The sequence below is a fragment of the Macrotis lagotis genome, chromosome 1 (assembly GCF_037893015.1).
Source record: "Macrotis lagotis isolate mMagLag1 chromosome 1, bilby.v1.9.chrom.fasta, whole genome shotgun sequence".
Classification (NCBI taxonomy): domain Eukaryota; kingdom Metazoa; phylum Chordata; class Mammalia; order Peramelemorphia; family Peramelidae; genus Macrotis; species Macrotis lagotis.
This window is the reverse complement of record NC_133658.1, coordinates 36,152,579-36,166,229: the sequence shown is the minus strand read 5'-3', so window position 1 is coordinate 36,166,229 and position 13,651 is coordinate 36,152,579. Positions and strand designations below refer to the sequence as shown.

The 13,651-nt window shown below is 37.2% G+C and overlaps 1 protein-coding gene and 1 pseudogene across 1 annotated transcript in view; both read left to right on the top strand.

The window, feature by feature from the left end:
• LOC141495773 (uncharacterized) overlaps positions 1 to 11,179 on the top strand; it is a 41,276-nt gene extending 30,097 nt beyond the window's left edge. The window contains exon 5 of the mRNA XM_074197488.1: positions 9,436 to 11,179. Coding sequence (XP_074053589.1) covers positions 9,436 to 11,105 — 1,670 coding nt within the window. The 3' untranslated portion in view covers positions 11,106 to 11,179. The remainder of the gene's footprint in view (positions 1 to 9,435) is intronic.
• Positions 1,087 to 2,650, top strand: LOC141495788 (adenylate kinase 2, mitochondrial pseudogene; annotated as a pseudogene).
• Positions 11,180 to 13,651: the final 2,472 nt, after the last annotated feature.

Here is a 13,651-nt window from a genome sequence, read left to right as displayed (position 1 = left end):
GAGTAAGAAAATAATAGACCAGTTTCACTAATGAATATTGATATAAAATTTCAAATAAAATATTAAAAAGATTACAGCAATTTATCACTAGGAGAATACATGGTGATCAGATAGGATTTATACTGGGAATGCAGGGATGATTCAATATTAAGAAAACAATCAGTATAATTGATCATATCAATAACAAAATGAACAGAAATCATGTTTGACTCAATAGATACTAAAAAAGCTTTCAACAATTACAGTTCCCATTCCTATTCAAAACAATTGAGAACATAGGAATAAATGTAATTTTCCTTAAAATGATAAGCAGTATCTTTCTAAAACCGTCAGCAAGTGTTATACATTAATGGGATAATTAGAAAGCATTCCTTTAAGACCAGGAATGAAACAAGAATGTCCATTATCACCACTGTTATTCAATATTGTATTAGAAATGTTAACTTTAACAATAACAGGAGAAAAAGAAATTGAGAGAATTAGAATAGGCAATGAGGAAACAAAACTCACTCTATACAATGATATGATGGTATATTTAGAGAATCCTAGAAAATCCGCTAAAAATTACTTGAAACAATTAACAACTTTAACAAAGTAGCAGGATATAAAATAAACTCACTTAAATCAACATCATTTCTATATATTTCAAACAGCAACAGATAGAAGTAGAAATTATTAAAGTAACTGTAGATAATACTTGACAAGACAAAACCAGGTACATGAATAATATTACAAAACACTTTCTCACAAATAAAGTTAGATCTGAACAATTAAAAAATGTCAATGGCTTGTGGGTAGGCTGAACTAATATAATAAAAATTAAAATCCTTCCTAAATTAGATTATCTTTCCAGTGCCATATCAAACAAAAATACCAAAAATTATTTTGTAGAAGCTAGATAAATAGTAACAGAATTCATCTGGAGCAACAGAAAGTCAAGCAAATCAAGGTAAACAATGAAAAAAATGAAAAGGAAGGTGGCCTAGCTGTCCTAGATCTAAAACTATATTATAAAACAATAGTCATCGGGGCTGCCAGAGGTCGTGGAGCCGCGCGCTGTCGGGTCGAGGCGGCCGGCGGGGGACGATGATGCCCAGTGGGGCCACGGCGCTGGAGCCGAAGGAGAGCTCGCCCAGGGGCATCCGTGCCATGCTGCTGGGGCTGCCCGGGGCAGCAAGGGCACGCAGGCTCCCAAGCTGGCTGAAAATGACTGTGTTTGCCATTTGGCTGCAGGGGATGTGCGGAGAGCCATGGTAGCTTCCAGCCCTGAACTGGGCCAGAGACCCAAGAAGACATGGATGCTGGAAAACTGGTGAGTGATGATATGGTTGTGGAACTGATGGAAAAGAACCTAGATAGCCCTCCTTGCAAAAATGGCTTTCTCTTAGATGGCTTCCCTCGGACAGTGAGATAGGCAGAAATGCTTGATAACCTCATAGACAAGAGGAAAGAAAAGCTAGATTTGGTCATTGAGTTTAACATCGCTGACTCTCTACTTATCTGGAGAATCACTGGAAGGCTGATCCATTCTGCAAGTGGCCGCTCCTACCATGAGGAACTCAACCCCCCGAAAGAGCACATGAAGGATGATGGCCCTGGGGAGCCTTTGGTTCGACGTTCAGATGATAACAAAACTGCTTTACAAACCCACCTAAAGGCATACCCCTCCCAGACTATCCCCCGGTGCAGTACTGCAGTAAACGAGGGATCCATTCTGCAGTGGACGCATCTCAGTCCCCAGATGTGGTGTTCACCAGCATCCTGGAAGCCTTCTCCAAAGCAACATGTGAGAAAACTGGGGAACAGAGAAGTTAAGGGACTTGCCCAAGACCACTCTAGCACCAAACGACTGCAGGCCAAGTAAGACCACATCATTGCTGAACAACTTCAAAGCAAGAGTCCAAGCTTTTAAGTGCTGGGCAGAGGGGAGGGGTTGGTGAGGAACAAGAAGGGGTACAAGTATTGGGGGGAGATTGTTTTAGTGGGCCATTGTGTTTTCCCATTCAAGTGGGAGTTTTATAAATAGTAGTTAGTTGGGAAGAGTATGTTGTGGGAAGAGGGAATATACAATTTTAAACCTCCCAAGGCGGAGGGTGTGGGAAAGAGGAGGAAGGCCTAGTATTAATTCTACAGGATCCCTTGGGCACAGTTACCTTTCATCCAGGAATATGATTGTAATTGAAAAGCCATTGACCTAAGACCTCAGTTGTCATTTATGGACCTCTAAGCTTGCCAGATGGGGAAAGCAGGGACTCCCTGTATTGCCTCCTCTCTGTTCTGTACCTCATAACAGGGTAGGTTTTGGTTGCTGACCTTAACACCCCAAATAATGTGACTAAATAACAGTCCCCATGTCTAGAAGGGTGGTGAGGAGTGTATGTGACAAGGGTGGCTGGATATATTGTTTAATTGAACTTAAAGGGGTGAAGCCTGGGAAGGTTGAGTCCTCCCACTTTACTTACCTCTGATATTGATTCACTCCATTAATCTCAAGGGAAAAGACATCATCAGATGTGCAAGTGTGCATCCTCTGTTCTTGCCTTCTTTCTACACACTGTGAAAATAATCTTTTCTTTTCCTTTTAAAAAAAAAATTTAAGATTGTCTTCTTCCAAAGAAATTTCTTCCTCTCCCCAACTCTTGAGGCTGAAACACAGCAGCTCTGTGGTGGTGTGTTTTGTTTTTTAAAAAAAACAAGGTGCCTTTCACCTTTAACTGACCAAATGCTGCTCATTTTGGCCCTGGAATCAATAAAATTTATTAATCATTTGTAAAAAAAAAATAAAAAATAAAACAGTAGTCATCAAAACTGTTTGGTACTGGCTAAAAAATAGAGTGATATATCTGTGGAATAGATTAGGTACAAAAGAAACAGTAGTAAATGATATTTGATAACCCCAAAGACTCCAGCTTCTAGGATAAGAACTTACTATTTGACAAAAACTGCTGGAAAAATTGGAAAATAATATGACATGTTAATGTTTGTCCTTCACTCTCGAAGATGACCATGCTATCAGGGAGGTGATGCCAGGATAAGCACATGAATTGGATTTGAGACTTAATATGGCATAAACAAGGCATAGACCCATATCTCATACCCTACACTAAGATAAGGTTGAAATGGGTACATGATTTAGACATAAAGGGTGATACTATAAACCAATGAGAAGAATAAGGAATAGTTTTATCTGTCAGATGTATGGAAGGAGTTTATGATTAAAGAAGAGATAGAGAACATTATAAAAAGCAAAATGGATGATTTTGATTATATTAAATTTAAAAAAATTTGAACAAATAAAATCAATGCAACAAATATTAGAAGGAAAGCAGGAATCTAGAAAGTAATTTAAACAACTAGTGTTTCTGATAAAGGACTCATTTCTAAAATATACAGAGAACTGAGGCAAGTAGTTCCCCAACTGATAAATGATCAAAGGGTATGAGCAGGCAGTTTTCAGATGAAAAAATCAAAACTATAGTCAAATGATAAAATGCTCTAAGTCATTATTGATTAAAAAATGCAAATTTAAATAACTTTGCAATAGCACCTCCCAGGTATCAGACTTTTTAAAATGAAAGAAAAGAAAAATGATCAATGTTGGAAGGGGTGCAGGGAAAACTGGGACACTAATGCACTTTTAGTGGAATTGTGAACTGATCCAAACATTCTGGAAAGCAATTTGGAACTCTGCTCAGAAGGAAATAAAACTGTGCATACCCTTTGATCTAGCAATACCACTTTTAGTTCTGTATTCCAAAGAGGTCATCAAAAAGTCCTACTGTTCAAAAATATTTAAAGCAACTCTTTTTGTAGTGGCAAAGAATTGGTAAATAAGGGGATGCCCATCAATTGGGGAATGGCTGAACAAATGTGGTATATGAATGTGATGTTCTGTAAGAAATCATCAGTGGTTAAATGTCAGAAAAGCCAGAAAAGCAGACTTTTATTCACTGATGCTTAATGAAGTGAGCAGAACTAGAAGAACATTGTACACATTAAGAGCAATATTGTGTGATGCTCAACGACAATGGACTTGGCTCCTCTCAGCAGTTCAGTGATCAAGAGTGTAGGGTGTGTTCAAGGAAGACTAGTATCTCTGGTATGAGGCCTTTTTAGGGCTGCTTTCCACCTGAGCCACCTAACTCTCACCTGTGGCTCCAAGAACCTGTAGCATGCACAGTGACCACATCCCAGTAAACCATTTTGGCAATTGGACAAAACCAGATTGAAGGTAACCAAGGGAGTCTCAAACTCATCAGTGAGTTGTGGGGGGGTTTCAACCCCAAGCATGTGAAGTCTTCCATTGGTGGAATGGATGGATGAGAATACTTCATTCCAATGGCCATGAAAGCAGCTCAAGCAAGTGCTGTAGAATGCTTAGAGCTTGGTTAGACATTGATGATGCCAAGGTCATTCACTGCATCTAGAGTCATCATCAGTTGTCTTGACTCCTTCTTGCCATGCTGATCCTGATGATTTTAGAACAGAAAGTGAGCTGGAGGACTTTGTGCAACTCTAGCTCACTTAAATCCAATTTGTACATGCATCAAAAGGCATCACCCATACTTTACCATTCCTCAAAGTCCTGTGATGACAGGTAAGTAATGAAATGCTGGGAGCTGTAGTCATAACTTACACACAGGCTGGATAGGCCATAGGGTTATTTCCCCACTGAAAGCAGCAGTAAGATTTGGCAGTCCTCTGGATGAATGAGCAGCCCTTTTAAGGATTATACTGCTCACCTCCTGATGTGAGGAAGGGGCTATAAAAGGTGCCATAAAAGTTGTCTGTTTATCCAGACCTGGCCTGATTACCACTGCAGGCAGGGATCCCACAATGAGGTCAAGACACAAAAAAATCTAAAAAAATTTCTTCAAAGAAGATTCCATTCATCATCTATGCATGGGAAGTATACAAAATCATAGACAACACAAGATCAAATAGACCTGAAAGACAAATAACTCTTGTTGGAAGAGAACTCAGCAAGTATCATATCCAAATAGCAGCCCTAAATAAAATGAGGCTGGCAAATGAAGTTCAGCTTGCTGAGGTCAAAGCTGGATACACATTTTTCTGGAGTGGCCACAGTGAAGGAGAGCACCATGAAGCTGGGGTAGGCTTTACAATCAAAACTAATCTAGTCAACATTCTTGAATGTCTACCAAAAGGAGTGAATGGATAGGCTCATGACAATGAGAGTGCCACTTGTGGAAAATGTCATGCCACCATCATCAGCACCTATGCTGTCATCATGACAAACCCTGAGGAAGTCAAATAAAAATTTTATGAAGACCTAGAGACCCTTATCATCAATGTAAGAAAAGAGATATAATTCTGCATCTTATAATTCTGGGCTACTTTAGTACTAGACTAGGATCAGATTATCAGACATGGCAGGGAGTCCTTGAGAGGAATGGAATTGGAAATAGCACAGGAATGGTCACCTACTCCTGAAGACTTGCACATATTATGACCTTCTCATTATAAACACTGTCTTCTGTTTGCCTAAATGCAATAAAACTTCCTGGATGAACCCTCAGAGCAAACATTGGCATTTATTAGATTATGCGATTGTAAGGAGAAGAGACAGACAGGATGTGAGAGTGAAAAAGGCAATGTGTGGTGCAGAGTGCTGGACTGATCACAGACTCATCCTCTCCATGCTAAATATTTACATCCAGTGAAAGCTGCAGCACAAAGGCAAAATGATTACTTAAAGAATTAATGTCAAGAGATTAGAGTGTCTCTCAGAGTTGGAACAGTTGGTTGCTAACTTGGATGGAAAACTGAGTCAAAATACAGGTGGCAATAGTGGAACAGAAAAAGAGTGGACAGCTTTTAGAGATCTGATGTACAGCACTGCATTTGTTCATCTGGATAAGAACACTTGCAAACATCAAGACTGGTTTGATGAAAATGATGGGGAAATACAGAAACTGCTAAATGAAAAAAATGAGAACTCCACAGGGTTTACCAGTAGGATGGTTCATCCACTTCTAAGAAGGCAGCATTTAATTCTGTCAAAAGTAAAGGATAAGTGAAGCTTAGAGAGATGCAGGATTCTTGGCTCAGTAAGAAAACAGAAGAAATTCAGTTTTATGCAGATTGTAACAACTAAAGTGCTTTTATGATACCCTAAAGTTTATTTATGAGCCAGTGTCTTATGGTGCATCTCAACTCCTCAGTGCTGATGGATCCACATTGATCAGTAATAGGGACATGATCCTAGAGAGTGATGGGCTGAACATTTCCATAGTGTTCCTAACAGACCATCATCAATCAGTGCAGAAGCTATTGACCATTTACTTCAAGATGAAGTTAATCAGTCCCTAGCTGAAGTTCCAATTTAAGAAGAGGCTTTGAAGGCCAATATGTTCCTTTTAAGTGGCAAAGCACCTGGTGCTTATTCTATCCCAGCTGAGATCTACAAGGTGTGTGTGTGTGTGGGGGGGTGCATTGCTCATCCAAAAAGTGACTCAAATTTTCCCAGTTATATGACATAAAGAGGTTATTCCTCAAGAATTCAAAGATGCCTCCATATACCATCTCTATAAAGGTAAAGGGAACAGATTGGTGTTTCTCTTTTGGTCCTTGCTGGTAAGATTCTTGCCATAGTCCTTCTTAATAGCCTTTACCTGGAAGATGGTTACCTCCCTGAGAGCCAGTGTGGCTTCAGAAAGGGTTGAGGAACAGTTGATATGGTGTTTGCTGCCCAACAACCCCATGAAAAATTCCAGGAACAGAACAGATGTCTATATTCAAGATTTGTAGATCTGACCAAGTCTTTGATACCATCAGCCATGAAGGTTTAATGGAAAAATTATCTCAAAATTTGGTTGCCTGGAGAAGTTCATCAATATTGTACTCAGTTTCATGATGACATGCTTGCCAGTGTTCTAGATGGTGGATGATGCTCTCAAGATTTCCCAGTCACCAACCGAGTATCCTTACTAGTATGCTTTTTAGCATGATATTTTCAGCCATTATCAAATGCCTTCACTGAAGATGAAACACAGCATCAAGGCCAACTACTGCACTAATGGCAGATTCTTCAATTTGAAAAGGCTACTAGCCAAGACCAAAGTGGAGGGAGTGTTGGTGCATGATCCTCTGCAGATGTGCACAACCTGTAGTAGAGCATTCTGAGCTTGTATTGGTCTGCTCAGTCACAATTGAAAACACTGTGATTTTTCTCAAACATAGTGATGTCATTTTGGTCTTCTTTGAGAATGAAGGACAAGAATTGAACAATTTTAAAACTGTAATGAAAAATGTCATCTGCACCCAGATAAAAAACTATGAAGTATGAATGCACACAAAAGCATGTTAATTTTCACTTTTTTTAAAAAAAAACTTGTTTTATTGTCTTCTTTCTCATTTTTTTCATTTTAATTCTGATTCTTCTTGCATAATCTGACTAATGTGGAAATATGTTGAACATGATTGTACCAGATTACTTGCTCTTGTGGGGAGGGGAAGAGGAAAGGAGGGGGATAGAAAGATGAATTTTGAAAACTATCATTGCATGTAATTGGAAAAAATAAAATAACATTTAAAGAAAAAGAATATGATTAAAGAAGGGATTAGTCATAAGTAAAAAAATCTAAAGATATTTAAAAATATAATTCTTTAAAAAACAAAGAATGAGAATCTAAGGGGATGCTCATCAGTTAGGGAATCATTTAACAAGCAGTACATAAGTGGTAAATAATATGGTATGCAAAATTGTTAAGATCCTATTATGCTATAAGAAATGATGAGTGGTATGATTTGAGAAAAACCTCTAAGATTAAGGAACTGATACAAAATGAGTGAACAGAACCAAGAGAAGAATTTATACAGTAATAAAATTGTAAAAGCTCCACATCTCAGATTGAGTTCTGATACTCAGAATGACTCACCACAGTTCCAGAAAATTCATGATGAAATTCACTGCCCATCTTAGTAGAGAACTGAAGAATTCAGGTATTGAATGAGACATATACACGTGTATTTTTCTTTTGGATTGGGCCAATGTGGATATATGTTTTGCTTGACTCTACATGTTTGTAGCAGAAATGTTGATTTTCTTTGATTAGCTGAGGAGGGTGGAAAAGTTTAGAGAAGGCAAACATTTGCTCCTTAAAAAATATACTTTAATTCTTTTAAAAATGATTAATAGTCAAAACTCTGACTCCTTGGTAGAATCTGATAGACTAGAGCAGACTGTATTTCAGGTACTAAATTCAAATCCTTACTAAGAAATTTTTTGATTGCCTCAGTATCAAAGTTCATGCAAAAATTGGCAATAGGCTGGATTTGGCATTTGGTCCAAACCCTTGACCTAGAGGTAAAAAATGAAACATATATTCTCAGATGTAACCAATGTGCAGGTTTGTTTTGCTTGACTATATTTATTTGTTTTAGAGGAAGGCTTTTGATGAGTAATGGAATCTGGTGATTAGCAATGGAATTTTAAAAATTAGAAAAAGAGCTTCCAAAAAAACATTTAGAAGTATACTTTTTTTGTATTAGAAATACACAGTGGAGAGAAGGACAGCTATAAAGAGATACATACAGGGAACTCAGTTTTGTTACTACTGGAATAAATTTAGTCTGTACTTTTAAACCATTCAAACTGTATGGAATGAAAGTTCATGGTTTCAATATGAAAAATTCTTCTTTGGGGCAGCTAGGTAGCACAGTGGATAGAGCACCAGTCCTTGAATCAGGAGGGTCTGAGTTCAAGTCCAGTCTCAAACATTAAATATTTACTTAGCTATATGCTATTGGCCAAGTCACTTAAACCCAATGCCTTGCAAAAAAAGCAAACAGGCAAACAATAAAAATTCGTCTTTGTTTACTGAAATGTTCTTTTTTTTAGTTCATTGTAAAAAAAATTAAAATTAAAAATCCAAAAAATAAATTAGAACCAAAAAGACATAAATGGCAGAGGTAGGACTGAACCTGTCTCTAAACTCATTGCTTTTCCTATTGTTCTAAACTGCTTTATATCAGTCCCCATGTTATTCCTTCTTAATGCTGTTCCCCTGGTGCCTCTTTACATCTCTCCTCTTCTCTTTCACAAGTTTATATAGATTCTCCTTATTTTTCTTTTCAGTTTTCTAGTCACAACTTAAAGTTTAGGATAATATTTGTAAGATGTGAGCATGTAATCTTTACCTTATATAGAAATGTTGGTCATTTGTAGGATAGGTCTTTTTTTTTTATCTTTTTCTTTATATTAGGACACTTAGAAAAAATTTAATCCTGAATCTATTTTTAAGTATAGTTACTATATTTCTTTGACTTTTGCATAGCATATACTGAGTTTCCTGTATAAATAAATTTTGATTGGTCCTTTAAAGCAGGGGGGCAGAAGAGCAGTTATAAAAATTGTGAGTAGACAGGGTCTTTGGGAAAGAGTTCTTATCAATCCATTATTCTTCCTTTCAGAGAACAAAGCATTTCATCCACATTGGAGAATTCAAATCGGACAAAAACATAATGGATATAATAAATGTGAGAAAACATTTCTTGAAGGCAAACAAGTTGTTCTGCATGCAAAACCTGGACAGAAACCTTATGAATGTGGAGAATGTGGGAAGGCCTTCAACAAGAAGTCAAATCTTACTGTGCATCAGAGAATTCATACTGGAGAGAAGCCTTATGAATGTAAACAATGTGGGAAGGCCTTCAACAAGAAGTCATCTCTTAATGGGCATCAGAGAATTCATACGGGAGAGAAACCTTATGAATGTAATCAGTGTGGAAAGTGCTTTGGTTATAAGATATCTCTTACTCACCATGAGATGTTCCATTCAGGACAGAAACCTTATAAATATAGAGAATATAGAAAGGCAGTCTATGTAAAGGTAGACATTACTCAACATCTGAGTATACATTCTGGAGAGAAACCTTATGAATGTAGTGAATGTGGGAAGGTCTTCCCCAAAAAATCATATCTTACTGTGCATCAGAGAGTTCATACTGGAGAGAAACCTTATGAATGTAATCAATGTGGGAAGTCCTTTAGTCATAAGATATCTCTTACTCGACATCAGAGGTTTCATTCAGGAGAGAAACCTTATGAATGTAGTGAATGTGGGAAGGCCTTCAACAAGAAGTCATCTCTTACTGGGCATCAAAGAATTCATACAGGAGAGAAACCTTATGAATGTAGAGAATGTGGGAAGGCCTTCACTCTGAGGGAACAACTTACTGTTCATCAGAGAATTCATACTGGAGAGAAACCTTATGAATGTAGTGAATGTGGGAAGGCCTTCCCCAAGAAGTCATATCTTACTATGCATCAGAGAATTCACACTGGAGAGAAACCTTATGAATGTAATGAATGTGGAAAGGCCTTCCACAAGAAGTCATGCCTTACTGTGCATCAGAGAATTCATACTGGAGAGAAACCTTATAAATGCAGTGAATGTGAGAAGGCCTTTAGTAGGAGGGCAGTACTTACTCAACACCAGAGAATTCATACTGGAGAGAAACCTTATGAATGCAATGAATGTGGTAAGGGTTTCATTCAGAAGAAATACCTAATTGTACATCAGAAAATTCATACCGGGGAGAAACCTTATGTATGTAGAGAATGTGGGAAGGCCTTCTATGTAAAGGTAGATCTTACTCAACATCTTAGGATTCACACTGGAGAGAAGCCATATGAATGTAGTGAATGTGGGAAGGCCTTTGGCAGAAGGGCAGTACTTACTCGACATCAGAGAATCCATACTGGAGAGAAACCTTACGAATGTAATGAGTGTGGGAAGGTCTTCTATATGAAAGGAGAACTTACTCAACATCAGAGATTCCATCCAGGAGGGAAGCTTTTTAATTGTAATGAATGTGGGAAGGCCTTCAATGTGAGGTCAAAACTTACTCGTCATCAGAGAGTTCATACTGGAGAGAAACCTTTTGAATGTAGAGAATGTAGGAAGGCCTTCAGTACAAAGTCATATCTTATGATACATCAGAGAATTCATACTGGAGAGAAACCTTATAAATGCAATGAATGTGGGGAGTCCTTCAGTAAAAAGAGTTCTTTTACTCAACATGAAAGAATTCATTCTGGGAAAAAACCTAATTATAATGTCAATTTCTGTTTAATGTAATAAATAAAGATAGGCTTTTCATGTAGTGCAGATCTCATTGTACAACTAACTTTTCATAGAATTTATACTGAAGAGAAACAATATGAATGTAGTACATGCCTTATTACATCATTTAGTGATACTAAACAGTAGAAAGCAGAAGTATATGAATATAATAAATGTGAGATATCTTTCTTTGAGTTTTAAAGTAATAGATATTTCAGTAGTGGTTCCTCTAATTTTTTTGACTAGTATTAAAGCCTCATCTGAACAGAATTTTTTTTTTCTTCTGAGACTGATTGGAAAGGGAAACTTCTTTTCTCATTGGCCACTTTCCCAGTAGTTCAGCTGGGCTGAGAGACTAAGAAAAAGAAAACAGAAAACTGTGGAGTTAAAAAACTTATTAATTTCTAGGTTTGTTGCTTTGTAGATAAAGATAATAAATTTATGATAACAATTCAAATTAGGCCTGAAAATTTTAAACAATGATCTTGTAAACTACAGTAAGAAAAATAATTAAATATAATTTCTCTAGATGTATTATGGATTGTTAAATTGGGAATTCCAAGGTTACAACCGATCTAAAAAGAATCATCTGCTCCACTTCCCCAAGAAAGAACAACTTTTTAAACTTATTTTTGTTTTTTTCCAATAGTTTTATTGTTTTCCTGCTAATAAAGCAATAATGGAATTACTCCATAATTATGCTAGCTCCCTTGTAGAGATAATTATAATTTTGCTATCATGTCCATAACTCTATTGCTAACATTTCCCCAATGTGACCAAAGGAATATTTCATTTCTAAAAAGTTGTACTTGTGGGGGCAAGCTAGGTGGTGCAGTGGATAGAGCACCAGCCCTGAAGTTAGGAGGACTTGAGTATAAATTTGACCTCAGACACTTAGCTGCATGACTTGGGCAAGTCACTTAACCCCATTACCTTGCAAACAAAAGTTGTACTCTTGTTTGAAAATCTTTATCTTTGAGACCATTAACTACATGTATGGTCTGGACAAAATTCTGAATAACATGCTATGAAGTACTTAAGTTGCAAATATTTAAAAATTACCTTCTCGTGTTAAGAATTAATTTAGTCAAGGGGCGGCTAGGTGGCGTAGTGGATAAAGCACCAGCCTTTGAGTCAGGAGTACCTGGGTTCAAATCCGGTCTCAGACACTTAATAATTACCTAGCTGTGTGGCCTTGGGCAAGCCACTTAACCCTGTTTGCCTTGCAAAAACCTAAAAAAAAAAAAAAAAGAATTAATTTAGTCCTGGAAGGTGATAAAAACTATAATTTAGGCAAACCATAAGCCTTACTAACTCCTCCATTTGTAGAACTATGAAGAAATTTATATGAAAAAGAATCAAACCTTTTGTAAAGTTTAAGCTTAGACAAAAATGGGCCACAGTAATTAGGAAATAGATTTTTGACTGGGCCAGGTATCACATGCCTGTAATCTCTAGGTTTACAGGGAAAGCTGATACTGGTAGGTTGATAGTGCCCATCCTGTTGCTGTGGGTTAAGCAGATCAGGTGCCTGCACTATCTGGATCCATTATGCTGAATAAGTGGGAGCAGAGAGTGACTAATGGTCTGTCTAAAAGGAGTGGAGGTGGTGCTGGGAAGGTCCAGGTAGGAAACAGAGTTAATTAAAGCCCTTCAGGACCAGAAATAGACATTGCACTTACACTTTGGGTGACATGATGATTCCCAGTCTCAAAAAAAAATAGTTTTGTATTTAAATTTTTTAATTGATTTTCTATATTCTTAGTGTAGATTTTACAAATTTATGCATCTGGATAAAGAGTATCTGATTTTCCTTTCTACAGAAGACATTTGGCTATTAAGATGTTACTCTCCTTACCACATGGGAGGATGAAAATTCTATAAAAAGTGTTTTCATTAACCCCCCAAATTTTGGTATATTTGCCTAAATGAAATCAACTTCCTGGATGCACCCTCAGAGCAAACACTGGCATCTAATAGACTATGTGATTGTAAGAAGAAAAGACAGACAGGATGTCAGAGTGACAAAGGCAACGTGTGATGCAGAGTATTGGACTGATCACAGACTCATCCTTTCCAAGCTAAATATTAACCAAACCAAAAAGCCCCAAGGCAAAATGACTACTATAAGAATGTTCAAGAGATTAGTGTCTCTCAGAGGAGGAACAGTTTGTTGCTAATTTGGAGGGAAAACTTGAGTCAAAACACAATTGGCAATACTGGAGCTGAAAAAGAGTGGGTAGCTTTCAGAAATCTGGCATACAGCACTGCATTTGTTCATCTGGGTAAGAACACTTATGAACATCAAGACTAGTTTGATGAAAATGATGGAGAAATACAAAAGCTGCTAAATGAAAAATGAGAATTCCTCAGGGTTTTCCAGCAAGATAATTCATCCATGTCTAAGAAAACAACATTTAATTTCATCAAAAGTAAAGTACAAATGAAGCTTAGAGAGATGCAGGACTCCTGGCTCAGTAAGAAGATAGATGAAATTCAGTTTTATGCAGACAGTAACAAAACAAAATGCTTTTATGATGCCCTGAAGGCTGTTTATAGGA